We start from the raw sequence: 24,106 nt of genomic DNA, 5'->3' as shown, positions 1-24,106 counted from the left end.
TCAGGCATTCTGTGATCAAAATTATTTTCCCTCAGCACTGACTGAATGACTAGAAAGGAATTTGTTTTGTAACTTATACTCTCTGCTGAGAGGAAGGTGGGTGGGTTTGGAGTTGGGGGGAGAAGAGTGACAGAGGAAAAGAAAAATGGGAACATTTGGAAGCTGATGTGATAGTGGGTGTGATGAAATGTTTTGTTTCTGATTATGTGTGGCATTCCTTGGAAACCTGTATCTATAACAGAATAAATCTGGTAAATTTTCATTTACTTTCTGAGATGTGAGAGTTTTCTTAGTTGATTGATTACATGTTAGTGACCACTCTGTTGTTAAAGGCAAACTGCTGTTACACCTCCTTGGTAGACTTGGGAGTGACATCTGACAAAGGTATCTAATAAACAGGCTGTTTACTAGTCAAGGAAGCGGAGTTTTTATTTTGCCTTGAGGAAGCCTTTAGTCCATATTCTTTTTTTTTTTTAATCCTCACCCGAGGACATTTCTGCATAGAGCGAGAAGGGGAGAGAGAGGAAGAGAGAGAAACATCGATGTGAGAGAGACACATCGACTGGTTGCCACCCACATGACCCCAACTGGGGCCGGGGACAAACTGCAACCGAGGTACGTGCCCTTAGCGGAACCGAACCCGGGAATCTCTGGTCCGCAGGCCAGCGCTCTAACTGCTGTGCCAAACCGGCCAGAGCTGGTCCTTATTCTTACTGGAATTATTGCTGCCAACCATATGCCATCTTCTATTGTAATACTAATATTTGGGTTTGTAATGCTTGAAATTGGCTCTCATTAGTCTTAGTCAAGGTATAAAACCTATTAAAAGGGGAAATATTTCTGAAAGTGATTGTTATATATTACTTCTTGGTTAATATGAATAAAACTTAAAAGACTTAATGAAAAGTAGAATAGCGTTGATAGGATGGCCTTTTTTGGCTAAACATAGTGGCACATTTGTTCTTTTGTGGCTGTGTTAGTTGGACAATTGAAGTACTGACTAGATAAGAATCTGTAATCTGAAGCTTTTAGTCTTGATTTGGGGGATTTTAATGGCAGTAAATAATTCCTTTACTGTTGCTGTTGGCAGAATCTAAGCTTGAAGGTGCCTTCCACAACCAGGAAAAACCACATTTTTACAGTATGTACTACTAGTTTAACTTTATCAGTGATTGGTGATTTTATGTATAAATTAGCTTCTGGGGCAGTATATGGCATGGGATCTAGTTTGTTAGAAGCACTTAAATGTTAATCTAATAATCTTGGTTTTAAATAACAAAGCAATTCTAAATGTATAAGATTAGGTTGATAGCAAAATAGCAATTATGTGTGAATGGCATGCTAACTTGGTAGCCTTTTATTTGTGCTATTGTAATTGATTGCATCAAATACTTATTTCAAGCATTTAGACTCTGCATGTGTTAAGTAAAGAACATACTGGTTTTTGGGTGGCAATTAATGAGTGTACTTTTCTAAGTTTTTAAATAGTAACCCTGGTTTCTTCTGGCCTATATACAAAGCATGGTTATAAATGATAGTGAGTTAACTGCAGGATGACTCTTTTCCAGCAGGGCACTATGAATTCTATGGATCCTGCTCTTGCATAACTTAATAATTCTTTTATTTGTACCTTTGTAGAGTAAAGGTTGTCTTGTACAGGTGCTGTTGGTAGCAGTATTCCAATGCAAAGATATGTATTTTAAAAGATTAGTATTTTAAATGGATGAAGAAATCTTTTTTCTTACAATCATTCTCTTAGAGCAAAATGGTATTTCCTTTTTTTTTTTTAATCCTCACTTGAGAACATTTTTCTATTTCTTGTTCAGATAGAGTGGGGGGCAGAGAGAGGAAGTAAGAGAAACATCGACGTGAAAGGGACACATTGAGTGGTTGCCACCCGCATGACCCAACCAGGGCTGGGGACAAACTGCAACTGAGGTATGTGCCCTTAGCGGGAACCAAACCCGGGTCTCTGGACCGCAGGCTGATGCTCTAACCGCTGAGCCAAACCAGCCAGGGCAGAATGGTATTTCCTTTTACAAAGTTCATAAACAGTTGCAGATTTGAATACTTAGGAATTGCAGGGGTAAGTAGTGGTCAGTAAAAAGTAATGAGGAAATCCTTATATGTAAATATTGGATAATGGGCCCCATTTGCTACTAGACATTCATCTTGTCAACATGGCAAATATTCAGACCTGTAGAGGATTTTTGTGAGTTTGTTTGAGCCAGACTGGCTAAAATTGCCGGGGAGCAAAATCTCAACAGATTGAGAAAATGTTCCAGAGAATGGCAGTTTTTCATCTTAATTTACTCATTACAATCAAAAGAGAAGATGTAAGTGGGTTACATGAAATCCATTGGTGATAGATTAGGGAGGCGGAGAAAGCAAAAGGGGGAACCTCTGGGATTGGATAAAAAGTAAAATGATAGACATACACATCTTTTACATAGGTACGGGTACAGGATGGTTAGCAGTCAACAATTAACATGCTAACAATAACAGTGAGAGGATTTGTGGTCTCCACCCCAGTCCATTGGTTGTGTCCTAAGGGGTCTGGGAAAAGGGGAGTTACTCTGACATTCCAAAGGTATGTTATCATTAGATTCAAAACACAATAGACAGGCTCAGTCAAGGTAAAGACTGGCTTTTATCAGGGAAGATTCTAGCCTAGGACTTGACTACCTACCATAAACTGCTTTTAGTTAAAATGTTTTATTGTCAGGCCATCTTATATGGTTACTTAGGCCACTACTCAGGCCTTCACTGAGCTTGTCAGGTTTAGTATGTGGTCCCTTTTCGTCCACAATCTAGAGGGTCACCTTGTAAATTTTCTTAAGTTTTGTAACATTTCGCAGAACATTATAGTTGTTTTATTATCCCTTCTCTATGACTAGTCCTATTGCTCTTAAAATACTAAGGAATTTTAAGGAAAGGAGGGAAGCTGAGAGGGTTTAAGAGGGGAACAGAACCCCAAAAGATAGTTGATGGCTTTAATTACCAAGGATATTGGAATCCCTGAAACCACATAGTAAAGGCAGGAAACAGCCTTGGAAGCTTGTCTAGGCTTGAGCACTAAAGTGGATACACAGCCACTCAACTATTTTTTTTTTTTTTTTATCCTCACCTGAGGATATTTTTTCCATTTTTTGTACAGATAGAATGGGAGGGAGAGAGAGGAAGAGAGAGAGAGTGAGAAACATCGACGTGAAGGGACACATCGAGTGGCTGCCACCCGCACGACCAACCAGGGCCGGGGACAAACTGCAACCAAGGTACATGCCCTTAGCGGGAACCGAACCCGGGTCTCTCCGGACCGCAGGCCGACGCTCTAACCGCTGAGCCAAACTGGCCAGGGCGCACTCAACTATTTTTTAATGGTATGTGGTAGTTTAGTTATTTATTTGGCATGGAATGTAGGGTTCTTTGGGGCTTGTTCTTTATCTGAAGTGTTTTTTACAAAAGCATTTTTAACTTCTGAAACCAATACAAGTGTTAAATGGTTTCTAATGAGAGAATAATAAGGCCCAAGAATGAAGAATGGCGTTTGCTTTGCTTTTTTACTTTTGGTTCTTGACTAACCAGGGTGTGTGTTTCTGAAACTGGACAGTGAATGGGTCCAGGCTGCCTGTCACTACTTGAGCCTATTAAGCAGAGAAAAGGTTGAGTGTTTATTCCAATATTGCCAGCAGTATGGGAGAGCAGAGGGTCATCCCTGAAAAACCTGCTCTCCATTCCCTTGATAGCCAGTCCTGTATATTGGGTAGCTACGTGGGGAAGGACAAGTAGGCAAAAGGGAATAAAAATGGGTAAAACGTTATAGATTAGTAGCATGCAGAAGTAAAGGGACTAACAGTGAGTAAAATGTTTATAGATTACAGACATGGAGAAGTGTGATGGGTGCTGGGGAATGTGGGCTGGGCCTAGAAGGGTTGTCTCCAGTGCACCCCCTCCAGGGCTCCAAGGTTGTTAGTCTTTCCATGATGTAGAGCAGTTTTTCCTTGTTCTCAGATAAGGAGAATGGACAGCATTCCTGAGGTAAAACTCCCAGGGCAGACACCTCCCAGCCTGGTCAGAATGGGCTTTCTTTAATCAGAACAAAACAATCACAGTTAACATTCCAAAGGATGATTAACATTTCTTATAACTATAGCTAGTACATCGCTATGATTCGTTCTCTATTATTCTGTTCTCTCCCACCCCTTTTATTTCTTCCATAAGCTCAGCACAGTGCCTGAATTGGTATTGTAATTCTCAAAATGAAAGCTGTTTACTGTAGTTTGTGGACTTTATATCATTGGGACGAGTGTGAGTACTTTTTCCGTACTTACGTGTGTCTCTGGAAGTAAAAGTAGTATCCAGAGGTTTTTCCGGTTCTTTTTCCATCCCCCTTTCCCCAAACCCTTAGCCAGTTTCCTCCCTTTGCAGATCTCACGGGGACATTGTTTCTCCCTGACTTTGGGATTAGTCAGTGATTTTATTGTTTACACATGTGATATTAATTTAACAACTTTTATTTTCAAGTTATTAATATAAAATATGGCATTGCAGGGTTTTCAAAAGTGATGAGTGCTCTGTATAATGTCTGACACATAGTAAGCACTCTACATATACTTGTATTAATAAAATGGAGTCTTTTTGGGTGAAGGAGTATTTACACCAAGGAAATTGACAAACACTACAAATCAGGGCCTCTCCTCCCATCTCCTCCTAGACCCCAGACAGCCAATTCTAAGTATTCACTAGCATATCATAATAGACATTTTTTTTCAAGTATTTATTTTTCTTTCTATAAAGAAATAGACTGTTGCAAACTCTTTAAAGTCTGTTAGATGCATTTATTTTCCTTGGTGGAAAGAGAGAAGAAACACTCACTGAAACATGAAAAATATGTTTGCCATCAAGGTGGTTTTCCTTCTTTTTTTAAAAAATTTTCACCGGAGGATATTTTTCCATTGATTTTTAGATAGAGTGGAAGGGAGGGGAGGGAGGAGGGTGGAAAGAGAGAGAGAGAGAAACATCAATGCAAGAGAGACACCGATTAGTTGCCTCCTGCACAGGGAAGGGGGGAACATGTTCTTGACTGGGAATTGAACAAATTGAACCCATGACTCTTTGGTTCCTGGGCCGACGCTATAACCACTGAGCCTCACCCGAGGACATTTTTCCATTTTTTGTTCAGATAGAAAGGGAGGGAGAGCGAGGAAGATGAGAAAGAGAGAAACATCGATGTGAAAGGGACACATCGAGTGGCTGCCACCCGCACGACCAACCAGGGCCGGGGACAAACTGCAACCGAGGTATGCACCCTTAGCGGGAACCGAACCCGGATCTCTCCGGACTGCAGGCCAATGCTCTAACCGCCGAGCCAAACTGGCCAGGTCTAAGCTGTTTTTTTTTAAACTATTATTCATCTTTACTCCCTTAACAACCTGCTCCCTTGATAATCTAGCCTTCTATTTTAACTAAATGCCTACTCCTTTTAACTTGCCTCTTCGAGTTTAACTGCCTCTCTGCCCTCAATTTCCCCACACCTTTCAATCCTTCTGAAAGAGAGAAGTAGCATTTTTAATAGCAAAGGTGAACTTTTCCAAAGGTAATTACTTAGTAGGCAACCAAACAAGAATGGCTGGGTTTGCTTTGCCTGGTAAGCACTAGAACTTGTTTGTTGCTACTTCAACTCTCCTAGGCTGTTGAGTGTCAGAGGGAAAGCAAATGCTAAATCTCTTTTGTTCACACACCAGATTGGGTTTCCTTAAATTCCAAAGGAATTTCAGAAGATTAACTTTCAGATAGGAAACTTCATAGGGGTGAGCAGGCTGAGAAAAGGAGAAAGAAAAATCATGCCACTCTCAAGCAGTTTCATCAAGGGATGAAATTTTAAATCACATCATGTCTCACACCCATTTCTTAGTGCAAAATAAATCACTTGAACACAGTGCAAGCCAATTTTTACTTTAAAAATGTTGTTCTAAGGTTGTCTTGAATTTCAGAAACACACTTTTTTTTTTGTTAATCTTCATTTGAGGATATTTTCCCATTGATTTTCAGAAGAGTGGGAGGGAGGGAAAGGGAGAGAGAGACCGAGAGAAAGAGAGAGAAAAACGTAGATGTGAGAGAGATACATCGATCGATTGCCTCTCGCACGATCTGACTAGGGCTGGGGATCAAACCTGCTACCCAGGTAAGTGCCCTTGACTGGGAATCAAATCCTGGACCCTTTGGTCTGAGGGCCCACACTCTAACCTCAGAGCCAAACCAACCAGGTTCAAAAGCACAATTTGTAATTACTCTACCTGAGATAGGCTAGTAAGCCAGGACAAGCGGAATAGGGAAACAGACAGCAGTTTACAGCTCAGTAGAAAATCTAGATGCCAAGCAGTTTGCAGCCATCTAGTAAATCCTGTCTTCCCTGAACCAGGGACACTTAAGAATAAATGCTTTGCACTTTTCCCCATCCACAGGGTAAATAGCTTAAATCACCCTACTCAGGAAGATAGATAGCAGAAATCCAGTTAGTGCCATTTGCCAACCACACCCAGAAACATAAAGTTAAGAGAACAAACCTCATTTTGGTAAATCAGCATAAAGCTGATGAGTATTCTATTATGATCCTCCCCTAAGGCCTCCCATTAAATGTCCAGCCTTTAAAACCCCTCAAAACAAATGTCCATCAGTTGCTGTTTGTGCATCCCTGGCCCAGGTTGGGGTTGTGTGGGTGGCAACTAGTCGATGTGTCTCTTTCACATCGATGTTTCTCTCTCTCTCTTTCTTCCACCCTTTCTCCCTCCCACTCTATCTGAAGATAAATGCAAATATGTCCTCGGGTAAGGATTTGAAAAAACAAAGGTCCAGCACGAGCTCTCCCTCTCAGGAGCAAGCCATCACCTCCCTACCTTCTTTCCACACTTGCAACCAGGGCAGCAATGGGCAGTGGCAGTTCATCCCAGGGCAAATCCCCTGAACCTGTTGCTAAGGTTCCCTTTTCTCTGACTTCTTAGTCAGCCATAGTACACCAGCCTAGGCTCATTTCCCCAGCCCTTTCTTGTTTCACTGTCCCCAACTTTTACAAATGCCCTCTAAAATTCATTTGGACTTGTGTCCTGGCCGGATTGTTAAGTGGTTAGAGCATTAGCCTGTGTACCGAAGGGTCGTGGGTTGCAGGTTCAATCCCTGCCTGGGTCAGGGTGTGTGCAGGAGGCAACCAATTGATGTCTCTCTCCCCACCTCTGTCTCTAAACAAACAAAAAAAAGACTTAATGGAGGGTATTACATTTGAGATGGGCCCTGAAGGATGAGTAGGATAATCAAAGAACAGGATAAACTATCAGGAGAAGAAAAAAATATTTGTTGAGCCTTTTTATAATGTGCTAAATATAGTATCAGACCCCTTATATTTCCAAGAGATATTAACTATTGTGTTTTCAAATGTGTTTATTTGGTGGTGGAATGGTTTTTTAATGAAACACTATTTTGAGAATCTTATCTCTTAGCCTCTTTGAGGATAAATGTTTATTTTTCTTTTGCTAAGTCAGATTTCAAGGTCCTTCTCTTTGGTGGTCCCTCACCTCAATTTTTCACTTGATTTTGTAGTTATAATTCAAAAAAATTTTTACTTATTGATTTGAGAGAGAAACTGATTTGTTGCTCCACTTGTTAATCCTCACATGGGGATATTTTTCTATTGATTTTTAGATAGAGTGAAAGGGAGGGAAGGTGGGGAGAGAAAGAGGAAGAAAAACATTGATATGAGAGAGAGACATCAATTGGTTGCCTCCTGCATGACCCCAACCAGGCTGGAGATCGAACCTGCAACCAAGGTACATGCCTGTAACTGGGAACCTATGACCCTTAGGTCTTCGGGCTGACAACTCTAAGTGCTGAGCCAAACAGGTCAGGGGACCACCAGTAGATTCTTTTTTTTTTTTTTTAAATTCTCTCCTGAAGATATTTTTCTGTTTATCTTCAGGTAGAAAGAGAGGGAGAGACAGGGAAAGAGAGAGAAGCATCGTCATGAGAGGGACACATCGACTGGTTGCCTCCCGCAGGACCCCGACCAGGGCTGGGGTCGAACCGTAGCTGAGGTACGTGCCCTTGGCTGGAATCGAACCCAGGACTCATAGGTCCACAGGCTCTACCACTGAGCCAAACCAGCCAGGGCACCAGTTGATTCTTGCATGTGCCCTGACTGGGGATCTAACCTGCAATCCTGGCACATTGGGATGATGCTCCAACCAGCTGAGCTACCGGCCAAGGTTATAGTCATAATTTTTTATAGAATAATCCACGTGTCAGTTTGTCCATAATTTTCTTTGTAGGTGTCATGTTGAGATGAGTTATTTTTTCCTTGTTAGGCTTTGTTCTCACTGTAACATTCTCTGCTTAGCTTCTGGTAGGGAATCTCGTTTCTGGGAATAGAATCACTTACTCCTTTTTCTTTTTAGTTTTTTAGGTGGTGGTGGCAGCCGAATGGACAGTAGCACATCAACACATTTTGCAGAAGTAAGTTTTCCTTGGTGCATAGGGATGCTTCGGGTAGTGGGTGGATGTTAAAATCATGACATATTTTCACTTTCCCATGCAGCAAAACATCAGAATGGATAGGGAAAATGTGGGCAAGAGTAGCCCTTTAGAATGGTTTTGTGTTTTCAACAGCTGGGGCTTTGGCATATTTCTTTTGGTAAACCTTTGATTAAAGTACTAACCTTTAGCCATGCTGTTTCAAATCTGGTGGTGTTTTGAATTCTGTTCTCTGCTTTGCTGTATATAATGGTGTGAAAATAAAAAGCTTGTGTTTTTGAAATAACAGTGTTGCAGATTCTGCTTTAGTGGCATGATAGCCAAGTAAAGAGCAGGCCAGAATGAATTGTTATAGAAGTTACATTAAGTCACAGTCTTCAACTTTACACAGAGGGACTGGTTTCTAGGAATTAACCTCTAATGAACATGGTAGTTTGGTATAATTGGAATTAGGAGGCCACATTAAGGATAAGATATTTACTTGTCTTCCATATCTCAAGAAGGGACCTATAATTAATTTCCAATTCTTTATATAATGCAGCATCTGTATTTTGAGGGAGGGCAATCTTAACTGTTATTTGAAAATAGGGTGGTGTTAGTGTGCATCCCTGAATACCATTTTATAGTAAATTCAGAGTAATTTTTTTTTTAAATCTTCACCCAATGATATTTTTCTATTTTATCATCAAACATAGTGGGAGGGAAGGCAAGAGAAGGAGAGAGAGAAAGAGAAACATTGACGTGAGAAGGACACATCGACTGGTTGCTCCCATGTGACCCGACCAGGGCTGGGAACGAATTGCAGCTGAGGTACGTACCCTTGACCAGAATCGAACCCGCGACTCATTGGTCTGTGGGCCGACGCTCTAACCACTGAGCAAAACTGGCCAGGGCTAAAAGCAGAGTAATTTTATTTTTTTACTTTATTGACTCAAAAATCTCATGTTTAGTTTTTCTGACCATTTTAACCATTTTTATTTTATTTTATTTTAATGATTGTTTTAAAAAAATCTTTACCTAAGGATATGTTCATTGATTTTTTTTAGAGAGGGAGGGAGAGACAGAGAGAGAGAAAAAGAGAAAGAGAGATTGGTTGTCTCCTATAATAAGCACCCTGATTGGGAATCAAATCCAACCCACTGAGCCATATGGAACAGGGCTTTACCATTTTAAGTGTGCAATTCAGTGGCATTACATACTCTCTAATTATTTACAGTGTATAGCCCTCCCCCCCACCCCCCAGCTCAGCCTACAAAAAACACTGGTTTGTTTTTGCTCCTATTGCCACAGAACTTACTTGGCTCTGGAAAGCTAACAGGTGCTGAAAGAAAGTTAAATCCTGCGTTTCAGGATTACATTATTCTTTTTTGGAGATAGCTCGAGTGCCTTGAGCTAGCAAGATTTTTAGTATTTATATGTGTGTGTAAATGAAAACTATTTTAGAACTATATTTGAAAAGTAGTGTTCAGTAAGAAACCCATAAATCCTAAACTTTTCTCCTGTATCCTCTGAAAATTATCGTAAGACCTGTAGCCCCTAGATTTTTGTTAGACTTACAGTCAATGACATTGAAATGTTTGAGTAATAATACTGTTTTATTAAGGGCATTTTTATTTATTTGTGGTCTGGCATCCAGTATTAAGATTTTTGGTTGACTATGTACGAACTGTCTTGGTATATGGGTATAAGACAGATCATGTCTTTGAACTCCCATTTTAATTTTTTCATTTTGATGGGATGAAAAACATTATTTAAAATTTATTCTGCTTATCAGGCCTGGAAGTCTTTTCTGAGTTTAGTATTTTTCTGTGTGTGCTGTTTCCTGATAGCACAGGTTGTCACTTACTGATTATGCATATACAGAAGAAACTTCATCTGATTTTTTTTAGGTGTTAGTTCTCTTTTAGGTAATGGAAATACATTGGTCTGTCAGTTTTACAGATATGACTCACCAGGAAGAGATGCAATAAGAAGAAAAATAAATATATGTAGTCAGTTTCCTAACTTTAGTAATGCTAAATCTGACGCTGATGGCATGAGCTATTCTTCAGGTGTTAAAGTAATTTTGCTGAATCATAGCCTGTGAACTCCATGTTCTTTAGAGTTTGTAGCAATGCCCAGTTTTCTCTCTGTAGAATTTCCTTGTCATTATGCCTGAATATTTCAATTTTCTCCATTTTCAATGACATTTTGCATTTAAAAAAATCTGTCTTGCCCTAACCTGTTTGGTTCAGTGATTAGAGCATTGGCCTGCAGACTGAACGGTCACAGATTTGATTCCTGGTGAAGAGCACATACCTGGGTTTCAGGTTCGATCCCCAGCCCCAGTCATGTCTTGCAGGAGGCAACCAATACATGTATCTCTCACATCGATGTTTTTCTCTCTCTCTCTAAAAATCAATGGAAAAATATCCTCAGGTAAGGATTAACCAAAAAAATGTAAATAAATAAATAAAATCTGTCTTTATAGTATTATAGAAGCCAGGACTTTAAAAAGATCAGCTAAGTAGTGTATATTGAGTGCTTGAACAACCCTGCTAAAAGTAGGGGCAAGAAGCAAATATGGTTGCCTTGCCTACAAGGAATTTATAATTTACTTGGAGAAGAAGTGCAAACACATATGAAACAAATAAGAAAACAAGAAAGAGTATAGAGAGTATAATAAAATTATTGTGGTCACTGGCTGGTAGCTCAGTTGGTTATGGTTAGAGTGTTGTCCTGATATGCCAAGGTTGCAGGTTTGATTCCTGTCAAGTCACATATAAGAATAAACCAATGTATGCATAAATGAGTACACTAACAAGTCAGTGTCTGTCTCCCTCTCTTCCTCTCTCTAAAAATCTAATACAAATTTTAAAAATATTTTGGCATTTATAACAGCACGGTAGGGTGAGATTAGATTAGGTGAGCTGTAGTCTTTGGAAAGTCTTCAGGAGATGAGGTCAGATGACCTAGTGAAATGCCTTGAATAAAATTGCCTGAGTTAAAATCTTAGGCCTACCACTTATTTACTGGCTATGTAACCTGGACAAAATTACTGCAGATCTTTCTGTGCATCTGTTTCCTCATCTGTAAATTGGGGGAAATAATTCCATATAGTTTCACCAGCGAAATAAACTAGTTATTGTTCAACAGGAAAGGAGTAAAGGGAAGATTAGCTAATAAAGCATCCTAGGTCTGTTCACTCACTGCTGATCTGTGGGGAAGAGTCTGGACAAAGGCAGTCTAGATGCAGTCTGAGTGACATGGGAGTTACCTGCCTGTCAATCACACCTGGGAGTGATTTAGTGGGTGGAAAAGGTGTGGCCACTGCAAGTGAGAAACCCGAGTATTTGATCTAGACAAAGGACCTCTCTCTCTTGCTGTCCATGCTGAGCTGGACTGCTTTTGGGGCTCCCACACCCTATATTTCCCCACGTGACCTGCAGCCATGTGGGACCCATACAATGGACTAATGGGTTGAATCTGGACTGATCCTAATCTGGACACAGCTTTATTTCTGGTCTTGCTAAACCCACACTGCCCCTCTTCTGGGACTGAAATGAGGGACATGGGACTTTGCAACCCCACAAGTGTAATTCCTTGCCAATAAAAACCATCCATTCTCCCATGTGAGTCTTAGAAAATTTATTTTCTGAAACTGTTGCAAGAACCTCCTGCCCAGGAGTATTGGAGGGATTTGGCCCTTTTATCCCTCCAGTGACAATAGGATCATTGTGAGGGTTAAGTGAGTTAATACATTCCAGGTGTGTAGGCCAGTGTGCCTGCCATATAGAGTGCTTTATAAATTTTAGCCATTATTAAGACTTCATGGAGAAGGTAAATCTCCTTCATGGAAAAAGGTAAAACAAGGCTTTCTTCAAGTACCGGAGCCTTTAAGGGATAGGTGGAATTTAGATAAGGAAAGAGGAGAGAAAACATTAATATTTATAGGCTATAAGGTATTTTGCTCATGTCCCTGGAGAAAAAAACTTAGAAAGAAAATTTTATACAGAAATCAAGGTTATTGTTATTTTCCATATTTTAGTTGGTAATTTAAACAAAGACTTCTGTTCAACTTTCTGTTTTTCTTCAGCCAGAGGTGCTTATGCAATGAAAAGGTTATTTTTTGTAATTAGTATTTACTAATAGCTGAATTATTAAAATATTAGATATAGTAGTTAAGGCTTAGTCCAAGCAAAATTTCTAATAGTCAATATTGATTTTTTTTTAAAGTATGTTTTTATTGATTTTTTTAGAGGGGAAGGGGGGATAGAAACATTGATGTGAGAGAGAGACATTGATCCGCTGCCTCCTGCATGTCCCCCAGTGGGGATCAAGCCTACAATCCCGGCTTGTGACCTTACCGGGAATCGAACTGGGACCTCTCAGTCCATAGGATGCGGCTCAATCCACTGAGCCACACTGGCCAGGCTGATTTTTTTTTTTTTTAAGTGGATCTGAACCCTGGCTAGTTTGGCTCAGCAGTTAGAGCATCTGCCCGCAGACCAAAGAGTCTCGGATTCAATTCCAGTCAAGGGCATATACCTCGCTTACAGTTGGGTCCCTGGCCCTGATCAGGGTCATGCGGGAGGAAACCAACTGGTGTCTCTCACATCAATGTCTCCCTCTCTCTCTCTCTCCCTCCCTCTCCCTCTGTCTGGAAAAAAAAAAAAAGTAGATCTGAGGTGGGGAGATCGAGAGAGTGGGTGAGGATGGAGTTGAAGTTGGGAGGAAGCTGGTTGCCACATAACCTGTGAGGGTCAGTTGGAGTGAATATAAAAATGTTAGCAGTTTGTAGAGAGACAACATTGCTCTACTAAGGTCTCTGATAACCTGGGAATTGAGCCCATGGCTACCTGAGGGTTTCACTGATTATTTGAAAGCTTCTGACCATGACCTGTTGCCAGTGAGATATCTGATCCAAGAGTCTCGCCTTACTGGACTGGATCGCTTTATTGCAGAAGTGGCTGTGGCTGCTGGTTCGGACGAGCAGAGTGTAGGATGGAGGGCTTCCCAGAAGAACGCCCAGCATGCACAGAGGGCAGGGTGCTATGAGCAGTTTGATTTATATTCATTTAAATAAAGTTTGTTGTATATAGGTAGCATTATAATGGTAATTTAAAAAGGTATTAAAAAATATCTAGAGTCCCATAATTCTAAGAGCTCCCTTTCTACATACATTTTCTTCAGGTTTTTTTTTTCCTGAGGCATAGATACTGAAAGATAAAACATCATTAAGATTTTTTTTTTTAATCCTTATCCAAGGATATTTCTCTATTTATCTTCAGATAGAATAGGATCAGGAGGGAGGGAGAGAGAGAAACATCGACATGAGAGGGACACATCAACTGGTTGCCTCCTGCACAACCCTGACCAGTGTCGAGGATGAACTCCAACCGAGGTACATGCCCTTGAACGGAATTAAACCCGAGACACATTTGTTCACAGGCTGATGCTTTAACCGCTTACCCAAACCTGCCAGGGCAACATTAAGATTTTTTTTTTTTTTTTTTTTTTTTTTATCCTCACTTGAGGACATTTTTCTATTTTTTGTTCAGGTAGAGTGGGAGGGGGAGAGAGGAAGAGAGAGAGAAACATCGATGTGAAAGGGACACATCGAGTGGCTGCCACCCGCACGACCAACCAGGGCCAGGAACAAACTGCAACCGAGGTACGTGCCCTTAGCGGACACCGAACCCGGGTCTCTCGGGACCGCAGGCCGACGCTCTAACCGCTGAGCCAAACCGGCTAGGGCAACATTAAGATTTTTTTAATGAAAACTCTTCATATTCTCATTATTTTATTTTAGTTTTATGGGGTTTTTTTTGTATAATACTTTTCATTTTTCGCATGCTTCCTGTTTTCAGATGCAAGCACAGGAGGAGTATACCATGTTGAATTTCTGCTTTTTTATTTTTTATATTTGTTAATCCTCACACTAGAATATTTTAGAGAGGGATGGAAGGAGGAGAGGAAGAGAGAAAGGGCAGGGGAACAGAGAGAGAGACACATTGATTGGTTGCCTCCCACATGCACCCTGACCAGGGCCAGGGATGGATACCCTGCAACCAGGTACATGCCCTTGACCGTGAATTGAACCTGTGGGGCCGATGCTGTAACCATTTAGCAACACCAGCCAGGGCTGTCAGATCTTTTTTCTTGTCTCTACATAGTTTACAAGAATTATATTTTCTGACTTTATATTTGTACTATATTTATTAAACTGTTATCCTGTGCTAAACATGTCTGGTTATATGTGATTGTTGATACTTCTTCCTTTTACCTCTGAGTCTAGCACATATTGAGAAGTAAAACATAGAAACCAGACAGATGGAAATAAAAATTTAGTTTTAGCCCTGGCTGGTTTGGCATAGTGGTTAGAGTGTTGGCCCACAGATGAGTCTCAGGCCAAGGGCACATACCTCATGCAGGAGGCAACCAGTTGTGTCTCTCTCATATCAGTGTTTCTCTCTTTCTCCTCTCTCTTTCTCCCTCCCACTCTATCTGAAGATAAATGAAAAAAATATCCTACAGTGAGGATTAAAAAAATTTTTTTTTTAGTTTTAATTCAACCGAATTGGAGAACACAGTTGATCTGTGGCCAAATAGACATTCTAAGCCTATACAGGATGATCCACCTGAGAATTCGAGGCTGCAGTCAGTACACATACTTACAACCACTTCTTTTACATTTGTGCAGCTTCCTAGTACATGAACTCTATCCGTTGGAGAAATGTGAATTCAGCAGAGGTGAAGCTCTTGCCACTCACCGATCAGATGCATCACTCCTTTGGTAGGGAAGAGTAATGAGATCAGAGGTGGAAATGAGAGATCTGATTCTTCCTCTTCACTGTTGGGTATTGTAATTTAAGCCTATAGTTAGCAGGGGTCTGGGAGCAGTTTCTGTGGCAGTTTGGGGGACGACATCAGTCAGTAATCTGTGAGGAGAGTTTCGCTTCTACCCTTTCCAGTGCCAACTCATGGTGTTCCTGGGACCTGTGGAGAAGGCTCTGAAATAAACATGAACAACGTAAAGTTAAATTGAACTAGATAAGATTCTACCAATTTTGACTTACAAAAATGATAATTTTAAATCATTAGACATAGTAAGAAGAGGTTAAAAGTTTTAAACTAGGAAATGCTGGCTGTTCTCATTTTTAGACATAAGGATTGGAAAAGAAGAACTAAACTGTTAGTTCACAGTTGACATGATCTTTTATGTAGAAAACCTGACGGATTCTATTAAAAAGCTGTTAGAAATAATGAATTTAAGCAAGGTTGCAGAATAAAAGAAAAACATAAAAAATCAGTTGTGTTTTTACATATTAGCAGCAAACAATAAGAAATTTAAAAAAGTTTAAATAACATTTACAATAGTATAAAAATATGAAATACTTTAACTTTCAGAAAAGATAAGTCCTGAGCATTGAGAACTACAAACTATTACTTAAAGAAAGTAAAGGTCAGCCCTGGCTGGTTTGGCTCAGCGGTTAGAACATCAGCCTGTGGTCCAGAGAGACCTGGGTTCGGTTCCCGGTAAGGGCACGTACCTTGGTTGCAGTTTGTCCCTGGCCCTGGTTGGGTCGTGCGGGTGACAACCACTCGATGTGTCCCTTTCACATTGATGTGTCTCTCTCTCTCTTCCTCCCACTCTATCTGAACAAAGAATGGAAAAGTGTCCTTGGGTGAGGATTAAAAAGAAGAAAGAAAGTAAAGGTCACCTAAGTAATAGAGAATATTTCCTGCTTGTGGAACAGAAGGTAATATTGTTAGGATGTCATTTGTGGATTCAGTATAGTTCCAGTCAAGATCCCAGTCTCCATTTTTATAGAAATTGAAAAGCTGATTCTAAAATTTATATGGAAATGTAAAATATGTAGAATAGTTAAGACACCTTTGAAAAAGAAAAATGTTAGAAGACTAATAATACTACCTGATTTCAAGATTTATTATGAAGCTACAGTAACCAAGACTATGGTATTGCCATCAAGGTAGATAGATCAAAAGAACAGAATAGCCTGCCAGGTGGCTCAATTGAGTTTTGTCCCGTACACTAATCAGGTTGTGGGTTTGATTTTGGGTCAGGGCACATATCTAGATTGTGGGTTCAATCCCTGGTTGACGGCGTATGAGAGGCAGTCAACTGATGTTTCTCTCTCCCTCCTTTCCTTCTTCCCTCCCTTCCTCCAAAATCAATTAAAAAAATATCCTCGGTCTGGCTGGTGTGGCTCAGTGGTTGAGCGTTGACCCATGCATCAAGAGGTCACTGGTTCGATTTCCGGTCAGAACATATACCCAGGTCATGGGCCCGTTCCCAGTGAGGGACATGCAGGAGGCAGCCAGTCAGTGTTCTCTTTCATTGATGTTTCTGTCTCTCTTTCCCTCTCCCTTCCTCTCTCTCTAAAATAAATAAAGGAAAAAAAAATCCTCAGGCCCAGCCGGAGTGGCTCAGTGGTTGAGCGTTGACCAATACACCAAGAGGTCACCGGTTTGATTCCCTATCAGGGCACATGTCCAGGTTGTGGGTCAAATCCCCAGTGGGGGGCATGCAGGAGGCAGCCAATCAATGTTCTCTCTCATCGATGTTTCTCTCTCTGTCTCCTTCTTCCTTCCTGTCTCTCTAAAAATCAATAAAAAATAAGTTCTTGAGTGAGGATTAAAAAGAAAAAAAGAACAGAATGGAGTTCAGAAACGGACACCTGCACACTATGGACAACCGATTTTGACAAAGGGACAAAGGTGGTTCAGGAGAAAAAAGCATCTCCTTTTAAACACTTGCTGAAACAATTGGATGTCTACAGTACAAAACTATTAGCTTTGAAATACATACTTTAAGCCATATACAGGAATTAACTCAAGGTGTGTAATAAACTTAAATGTTAAACTCTATGTAAAATATGAAGAAAACAGAAAACCTTTGTGACTTTGGGTTAGGCAAAATTTTCTTCGTTAAAACACCACAAAAGAAAATAATTGATAAATTGGACTTCATCAAAATTAAAACTTGTGCTCTTTATAAGAATGAAGAGACAAGCCACGGATGAGAAGATAACTTTCAGATCATCTATACAGGATGTATAATATATCCAGACTCTATAAAGAAATCAAAATAGAGTAAGAAAACAACCCAGTTTTAGAAAATGGCAAAAGATTTTAATAATTTACTTCACCAAAGATATATAGATGATGAATATTAGTCATTAGGGAAATGCAAATTAAAATCTCAATGAAATACTACCACACATTTATTGGTTTTTTTTTTTTTTTTTGTGGTACATGCCCCTAGCGGGAACCAAACCCGTAGACCGATGCTCAACCGCTGAGCCAAACTGGCCAGAGCTATTGGAATAGCTAAAATGTAAGACTTGACCATACTATTGGTGAGTCTGTGGAGCAACTGAAATTGAATGGAAAAATCATACAACCAATTTAGGAAACAGGCTACCAGTTTTGGTTTTTTTTTTTTTTTTTAAGGTAAAAATAACATCTCCATGTGATCCAGTCATTCCACTCCAAGTATTTACCTAAGAGAAAAGAAAGCACATGCACATATGTATACAAATGTTTATAGCAACTTCATTAGTAATAGCCAAAAATTAGAAACAACCCAAATGTCTAGCAGCAGGTGAATGGATAAACAAATTGTGATAATATCCCTACTATGGACTACTAAGTAATATAAAGTATATTGAATACTACTCAGCCCCAACTATTGATATATGTAAGAATATGGGGGGGGGGGAATCTCAAAATAATTAAGCTTAGTAAAAGAAGGCACACAGCATATACAATGTGATTACTTTTATATGATATTCTAGAAAATAAAAATTTCTTAAAAATGCAACCTATAGAAAGATCAGTGGTTGCTTGGGTGCAGGGAAGGGCAAGAGGGAGGATCACTAAATATTTTCTAGAGCACTAGAAAACATTTGAAGGTGATTGTCTTTATGTTTTCATGAAGCTTTTCATTCTAAATTGACTCATCTTTGTAGACCATAATTTTTTTTTTTTTTTAGATACAGTTCCCATGTCATGTAATTTACCCTTTAAAGTGTACAAGTCAGTGGTTTTACTACATTTGTAAAATTGTACAACCATCGGCACTGTTAATTCTAGAAATTTTTCATTATCCCATAAAGAAACCCTGTACGAGTTAGTCTTTCCTTTTTTCCCTCCAATTTGCCCAGCCCTAGGCAACCACCAATTTATTTCCTGTGCTATGGGTTTGCCTATTTAGAACATTTGATATATGGTACCATATAATATGTGACCTTTGTGATTGAATTCTTTCACTTACCATAATGTTTTGAAGGTTCATCCATGTTGTAGCATATGCCAGTACTTCATTCTTTTTTATAGCTCCACAATATTCCATTGTATGGATATCCTATATTTTGTTTACCTACTCATCAGTTGATGGACATTTGGGTTTGTTTATGCTTTTTAGCTGTTTTGAATAATGTTTCTATGAATATTTGTACAAGTTTTTGTGTGTTAAATGTTTTCAGTCCTCTTGGGGTCTATAAGAGTAAAATTTCAAGGTCTTATGGTAACTGTAACTTTAAGGAACAGACCATAGTATTTTAAGAAGTGCTGATGTGATCATGGTTAGCTTTTAGCAAATTCTGCTAGATGGAAGATATTATCTAAACCTGTTGTTTTTGTTGTTTTAATCCTCACCCGAGGATATTTTTCTGTTTATCTTCACATAGAGTGGGAGGGAGGGAGAGAGAGAGAGAGAGAGAGAAACATCATGTGAAAGAGACACATGGACTGGTTACCTACCACATGACCCTGACCAGGGCACCTCCTGCATGACCCTAACCGGGGCCGGGGATTAACCGCAACCGAGGTATGTGCCCTTGACCAGAATCGAACCCATGACTCATTGGTCTGCGGGCCAATGCTCTAACCTCTGAGCCAGACTGACCAGGGTTATCCAACCTGTTTTTTATATTGAAATATGTAAATATTTTAACCCACATATTTTCAGAAGCACTGTCTTATTCCTCCACTCAGAGTAGCATTTTCAGTTTTTCAGTACAAAACTTGTCACAGAAAGTGTCTCTGATTCTTTTGAATGTTTTACTAAAACGTTATAATAGTTCTCTATTTGATTTTACTTATATAAACCATGTCCCAAATACCCAGTTTTGTTGTATGAGTTCTTTTTTCTCTTGTGCTTGTCTGAGTCTGCTCAGAGGCTGTTCTTAACCTCCATGTTGATTTGGTATAAATTTGTGTGCCTTGTTTTTTTAAAATCCAGTGTTCTGTGGTCAGTCAGGGTGCATTGTTATGTTGGGACAAATGCATTGACTATTAATATTCATTTGTACTAATTTGCACTTTACAAACAAGTAACAGAATGCCTAATGCTGATGATGAAGCTGCTTCTCAGTTTTCGTTCCTTCAGAATTCTTACATATATTTAAAGCAATTTATGTAATATCAATGAAAATTATTGGTATTATGAGCTTGGTGATTGATTTTTCCTCTAGTCAGAATTTTCAAATATTTAGTTTTTACATTAATTATAATGAAAATTAAGATTGCTTTGAGAGAGCTTTTCTGTGAGCAAATGTGGAACTTTATGTAGTAAGGGAATAATAGATTTCTTCCTACAGTTACATGAGTGAAATAGATGATGGATAACATCATCATCTGATGATTGGGCTGCTTATACTCTCTCACTTAAACTACGTTGTAGACCACTTTTCAGACTAGAAGCCAGTGATTTCTAACAGATGAAGGCTGATGCTAGAAAGTAAAGGGAAGTAAGTCTTGATATAATAAGGACAAATGGCAGTTAAATGAAAAGGTGCATTATTTCCCTGGTATATTGAGAATTCTTATTGCTTTTAGTGTGTATGTTATTTTTTGTTCCTCAGATTGTATGTTAGAATTTTTAAAAATTTAACAGTGTTGCCTTGGCCAGTTTGGCTCAGTGGTTAGAGCACTGGCCTGTGAACCAAAGAGTTGTGGATTCAGTTCTGGTCAAGGGCACATACCTTGGTTGCATTGCAGTTCAGTCCCTGGCCCTGGTCAGGGTCCTATAGGAGGCAGCCAGTCAATGGGTCTCTCTCATGTTGATGTCTCCTCCCCATTTTATCTGAAGATAAATGGAAATATATCCTTGGGTGAGGAATAAAAAAACAAATTTAACAGTGTTGTTAAGAGAATGGGAGAATGTAAGCTCTTACACAGTGCTAGGAGTATAAGTTGTATAGCCCTTTGGTGGTGAGGGTAGTTTGCTCTGTCTAGTGAAATTTAAAATGCTTATATAACCAGTGATTCTATTTCTATGCTATAGGATATTCATATGAAAGAGAAAGAATACTTTCAGTGCATTTTATGGGGTTAGTATAACCTGATACCAAAAGCAGACAAGGACATCACACAAAAGGAAAATCATAAGCCAATTAATTAATGAATGTAAATACAGAAATTCAAACAAAACACCATAAGTGGAATTCAATATATCATAAGCAAAATTGTGTTTGTTCTAAGAATTTCAAGGTTGGGTTAATATTGCAGGATAGAAGACTGTGGGATGACGTATTTCTTTATTTTTTAAATATGTTTTTATTGATTTTTTTTTTTTTTTTTTTTTTTGAGACAGGAAGGGGGAGGTAGAAACATTGATGTGAGAGAGAAACATCGATCTGCTGCCTCCTACACACCCCCTACTGGGGATCAAGCCCACAACCTGGGCTTGTGCCCTGACCGGGAATCCATCTGGGACTTCTCAGTCCATGGGGCAATGCTCAGTCCACTGAGCCACACCAGTGGGCTTGTATTTAAAATGCTGAGGGAAAAAAACCCTGCCAACCAAGAATTCTATGCCTGGCAAAACTATCCTTCAAGAACAAAGAAAAAATTAAAACATTCCCAGATAAACAGTAGCTGAGGGTGTTTATCACTAATAGACTTTCCATACACGGAATGCTGAAGGGAGTCTTTCTCAGGTTTACTGCAGACCAAATGAATTTACTTTATGGAGTAGGGCCAAAGAATATACATTTTTAAACAAAACCCATGGATTTTTATAAACCGAAAAGAAAAGAACAAAAAAACAAAAACCTCACAATGAGATAATGTTTTCCATTCAGCAGATTGGTAAAAACTAAAAAAAAAAAAGTCCTATGATATCAATTGTTCCAGGATTTGCTACAGTCTTCTTGGTGGATTGTAAATTGGTACTCCCACTTTGGAAAATAAGTTTGGCATTACCTGGTAAAGTTGAAGATGTATAGATCATATAAACCACTAGCAGAAGCTCTTCTGTCTGCAATAGAGAACATATATAAGAGAGTTTACACTGGCTGTTTGTAATAGCAAAAAAACAGACATGTTTATTGAGAAGAGAAAAGGTTTAAAAGTGTGTGTGAAAATGAATGTATCAACATGTAGAGTCCAAAAATCAAGTAGTTTAATAAAGAACTTTCATAATTTATAAGATACATTTATTTAGGGAAGTATACAAGAAAAAGGGGAATGATAAACAGTTGAGTGCAGTGGATAACTTTGGAGGTTGGGGGAGAGAGGGACACAGTTTCAACGGTTTTGGTGATGTAAACTAAGAGATGGTTACATGGATATTGTTTTCTTTTTAATAATTTTTTATTTTTCAATTACAATATGATATTACTTTCAGGTGTACAACCCAGTGATTAGACATTTGTATAACTTACAGAGTGGTCACCCTGATAAATCTAGTACCCATCTGACACCATACATAGTTATTACAGTGTTACTGACTATATTCCCCAAGCTATACTTTACATCTCCATGACTATAAACTGTAAGTACCAATTTGTTCTTCCAAATCTCTTCAACTTTTTTATTCTTCTTCCCCAACTCCCTCCTATCTGGTAACTGTTCCAAATGAAAGAATAGAGAATACTCCAGAAAAAGGACTAAACAAAATGGAGACAGGCAATCTACAAAATGCAGAGTTCAAAACATTGAAGAGCAGAGGAACTTAGTGAGAACTTCAACAGAGAGATAGTAAACATAAAAATAGAGATAGAAAACTAAAAAGAACCAGTCAGAGATGAAGAATATACATTAACTGAAATGAAGAATACATTAAAGGGAATCAATAGTAGATGAAGCAGAGGATTAAATCAGTGATTTGGAAGATAAGGAAGCAGAAAACAGCCTATCAGAACAGCAAAAAAAAAAAAAAAAAAAATCCAAAAAAATTAGTATGGTTGTAAGGATGTGTAGGCCAAAATCAGCCACTGCCTATGCCCTGCCTGGGACCACCAGGTGTGAGCAACAAAGCCATTTTCAGATGGTGGCTAACTTCTGCTGGGCTTGAAGATGCCCAGGAAAGGCCAAGCTGCAAACTAAGTCCAGTTGATGCTAGAGCTATGCCTGGGACCACTTAGGAAGATGTGTGGGGCACACCAAGGCCAGATGCTTCTTGAGTTTTGTGAACCTTGGATAGATTTTTGGAAAGTTCCAAGTGTGAGCCAAGATGAGACATTGTATGGAAAAGCCACTGGAAATGGCTGGGGTGGGCCTGCATGTAGATGCCGTTAGAGTTTCAGAGAATTACCAGAGCAGAGGAATACGGTTAACCTGGTTAAGGGAGACTCAAATATAGTGATCACCTGCCGGGTTGTGTTGGGGAGGGTTCAGGACAGGAACAGTGTTCTCTGCCTGCACTTCTGTTTTGGAGAAAGCTGCCCTTTCAGCCCTCGCTGGACAATTCAGTGTTTCGCCGTAAGTCACTGGCACCTTTCTAGCTGCTGCCCCAGCACTGGAGCTCAGAGCAAGTGAGTCCAAGTAAGTTCATGAGGACTCTTTAAGAGGAACACCAGGGACTCTAGCAGCATTCCATCTTTCTCTTCCACAATCTGCTGATTTTTTTTTTTTAGTGTCAGAAGTTATGGGGACTTTTCTTCCTGGCACTGAAACCTGGGCTGGGGGTCATGGTGTGGGGCTGGGACTCCTTGCTCCTCAGGGGGTTTCTCTATAGCCAGATTTCCCTCCAGACTTTTTTTTTTTTTTTTTTAATCCTCACCCGAGGACATTTTTCCATTTTTTGTACAGATAGAGTGGGAGGGAGAGAGAGGAAGAGACAGAGAGAGAGAAACATCGACGTGAAGGGACACATCGAGTGGCTGCCACCGCACGACCAACCAGGGCCGGGGACAAACTGCAACCGAAGTACGTGCCCTTAGCGGGAACCGAACCTGGGTCTCTCCGGACCACAGGCCGATGCTCTAACCGCTGAGCCAAACCGGCCAGGGCTCCCTCCAGATTTTTAACTATCACACGTGGCTTTGGCACCAGCCCATTCTGTGTCTCCACCCCTCCTACCAGGCTTGATGTGGCTTTTTTATATCCTTAGTTGTATAACTTTTGTTCAGCTAGATTTTAGGTGGTTCTGAGAGATGGTTGTTCTATAGTTTAATTGAAATTTTGATGTGATTATGGGAGGAAGGGAGTGCTGCATTTACCTATATACCATCTTGTGTTTTATTTTCTTACTACCTCATTTATGTTATTTTACATGTATCAAATAATAAAAATATATAAAGTATATATAATATATAACACCCATGCTATGCTACTTTTGGAAAGAATTATATGT

At 39.5% G+C, this 24,106-nt stretch overlaps 1 protein-coding gene across 3 annotated transcripts in view; it reads left to right on the top strand.

Annotated features, from left to right (window-relative positions):
- The window catches only part of RNF115 (ring finger protein 115), a 78,313-nt gene that overhangs the window by 21,949 nt on the left and 32,258 nt on the right, over nt 1-24,106 (top strand). For all 3 annotated transcript variants that reach the window (XR_004960981.1, XM_036273544.1, XM_036273543.1), the window contains exon 3: nt 8,445-8,502. Coding sequence is in view for 2 of the 3 variants with exons in the window: in XM_036273544.1 (XP_036129437.1) it covers nt 8,445-8,502 (58 nt within the window). In the remaining variant the exon portion in view is untranslated. The remainder of the gene's footprint in view (nt 1-8,444; nt 8,503-24,106) is intronic.

The sequence above is a fragment of the Molossus molossus genome, unplaced genomic scaffold (genome assembly GCF_014108415.1).
Source record: "Molossus molossus isolate mMolMol1 unplaced genomic scaffold, mMolMol1.p scaffold_m16_p_20, whole genome shotgun sequence".
In the NCBI taxonomy this organism is placed as follows: domain Eukaryota; kingdom Metazoa; phylum Chordata; class Mammalia; order Chiroptera; family Molossidae; genus Molossus; species Molossus molossus.
Note: the sequence above shows the minus strand (reverse complement) of the source record. Positions and strands in the feature narration are given on the sequence as shown.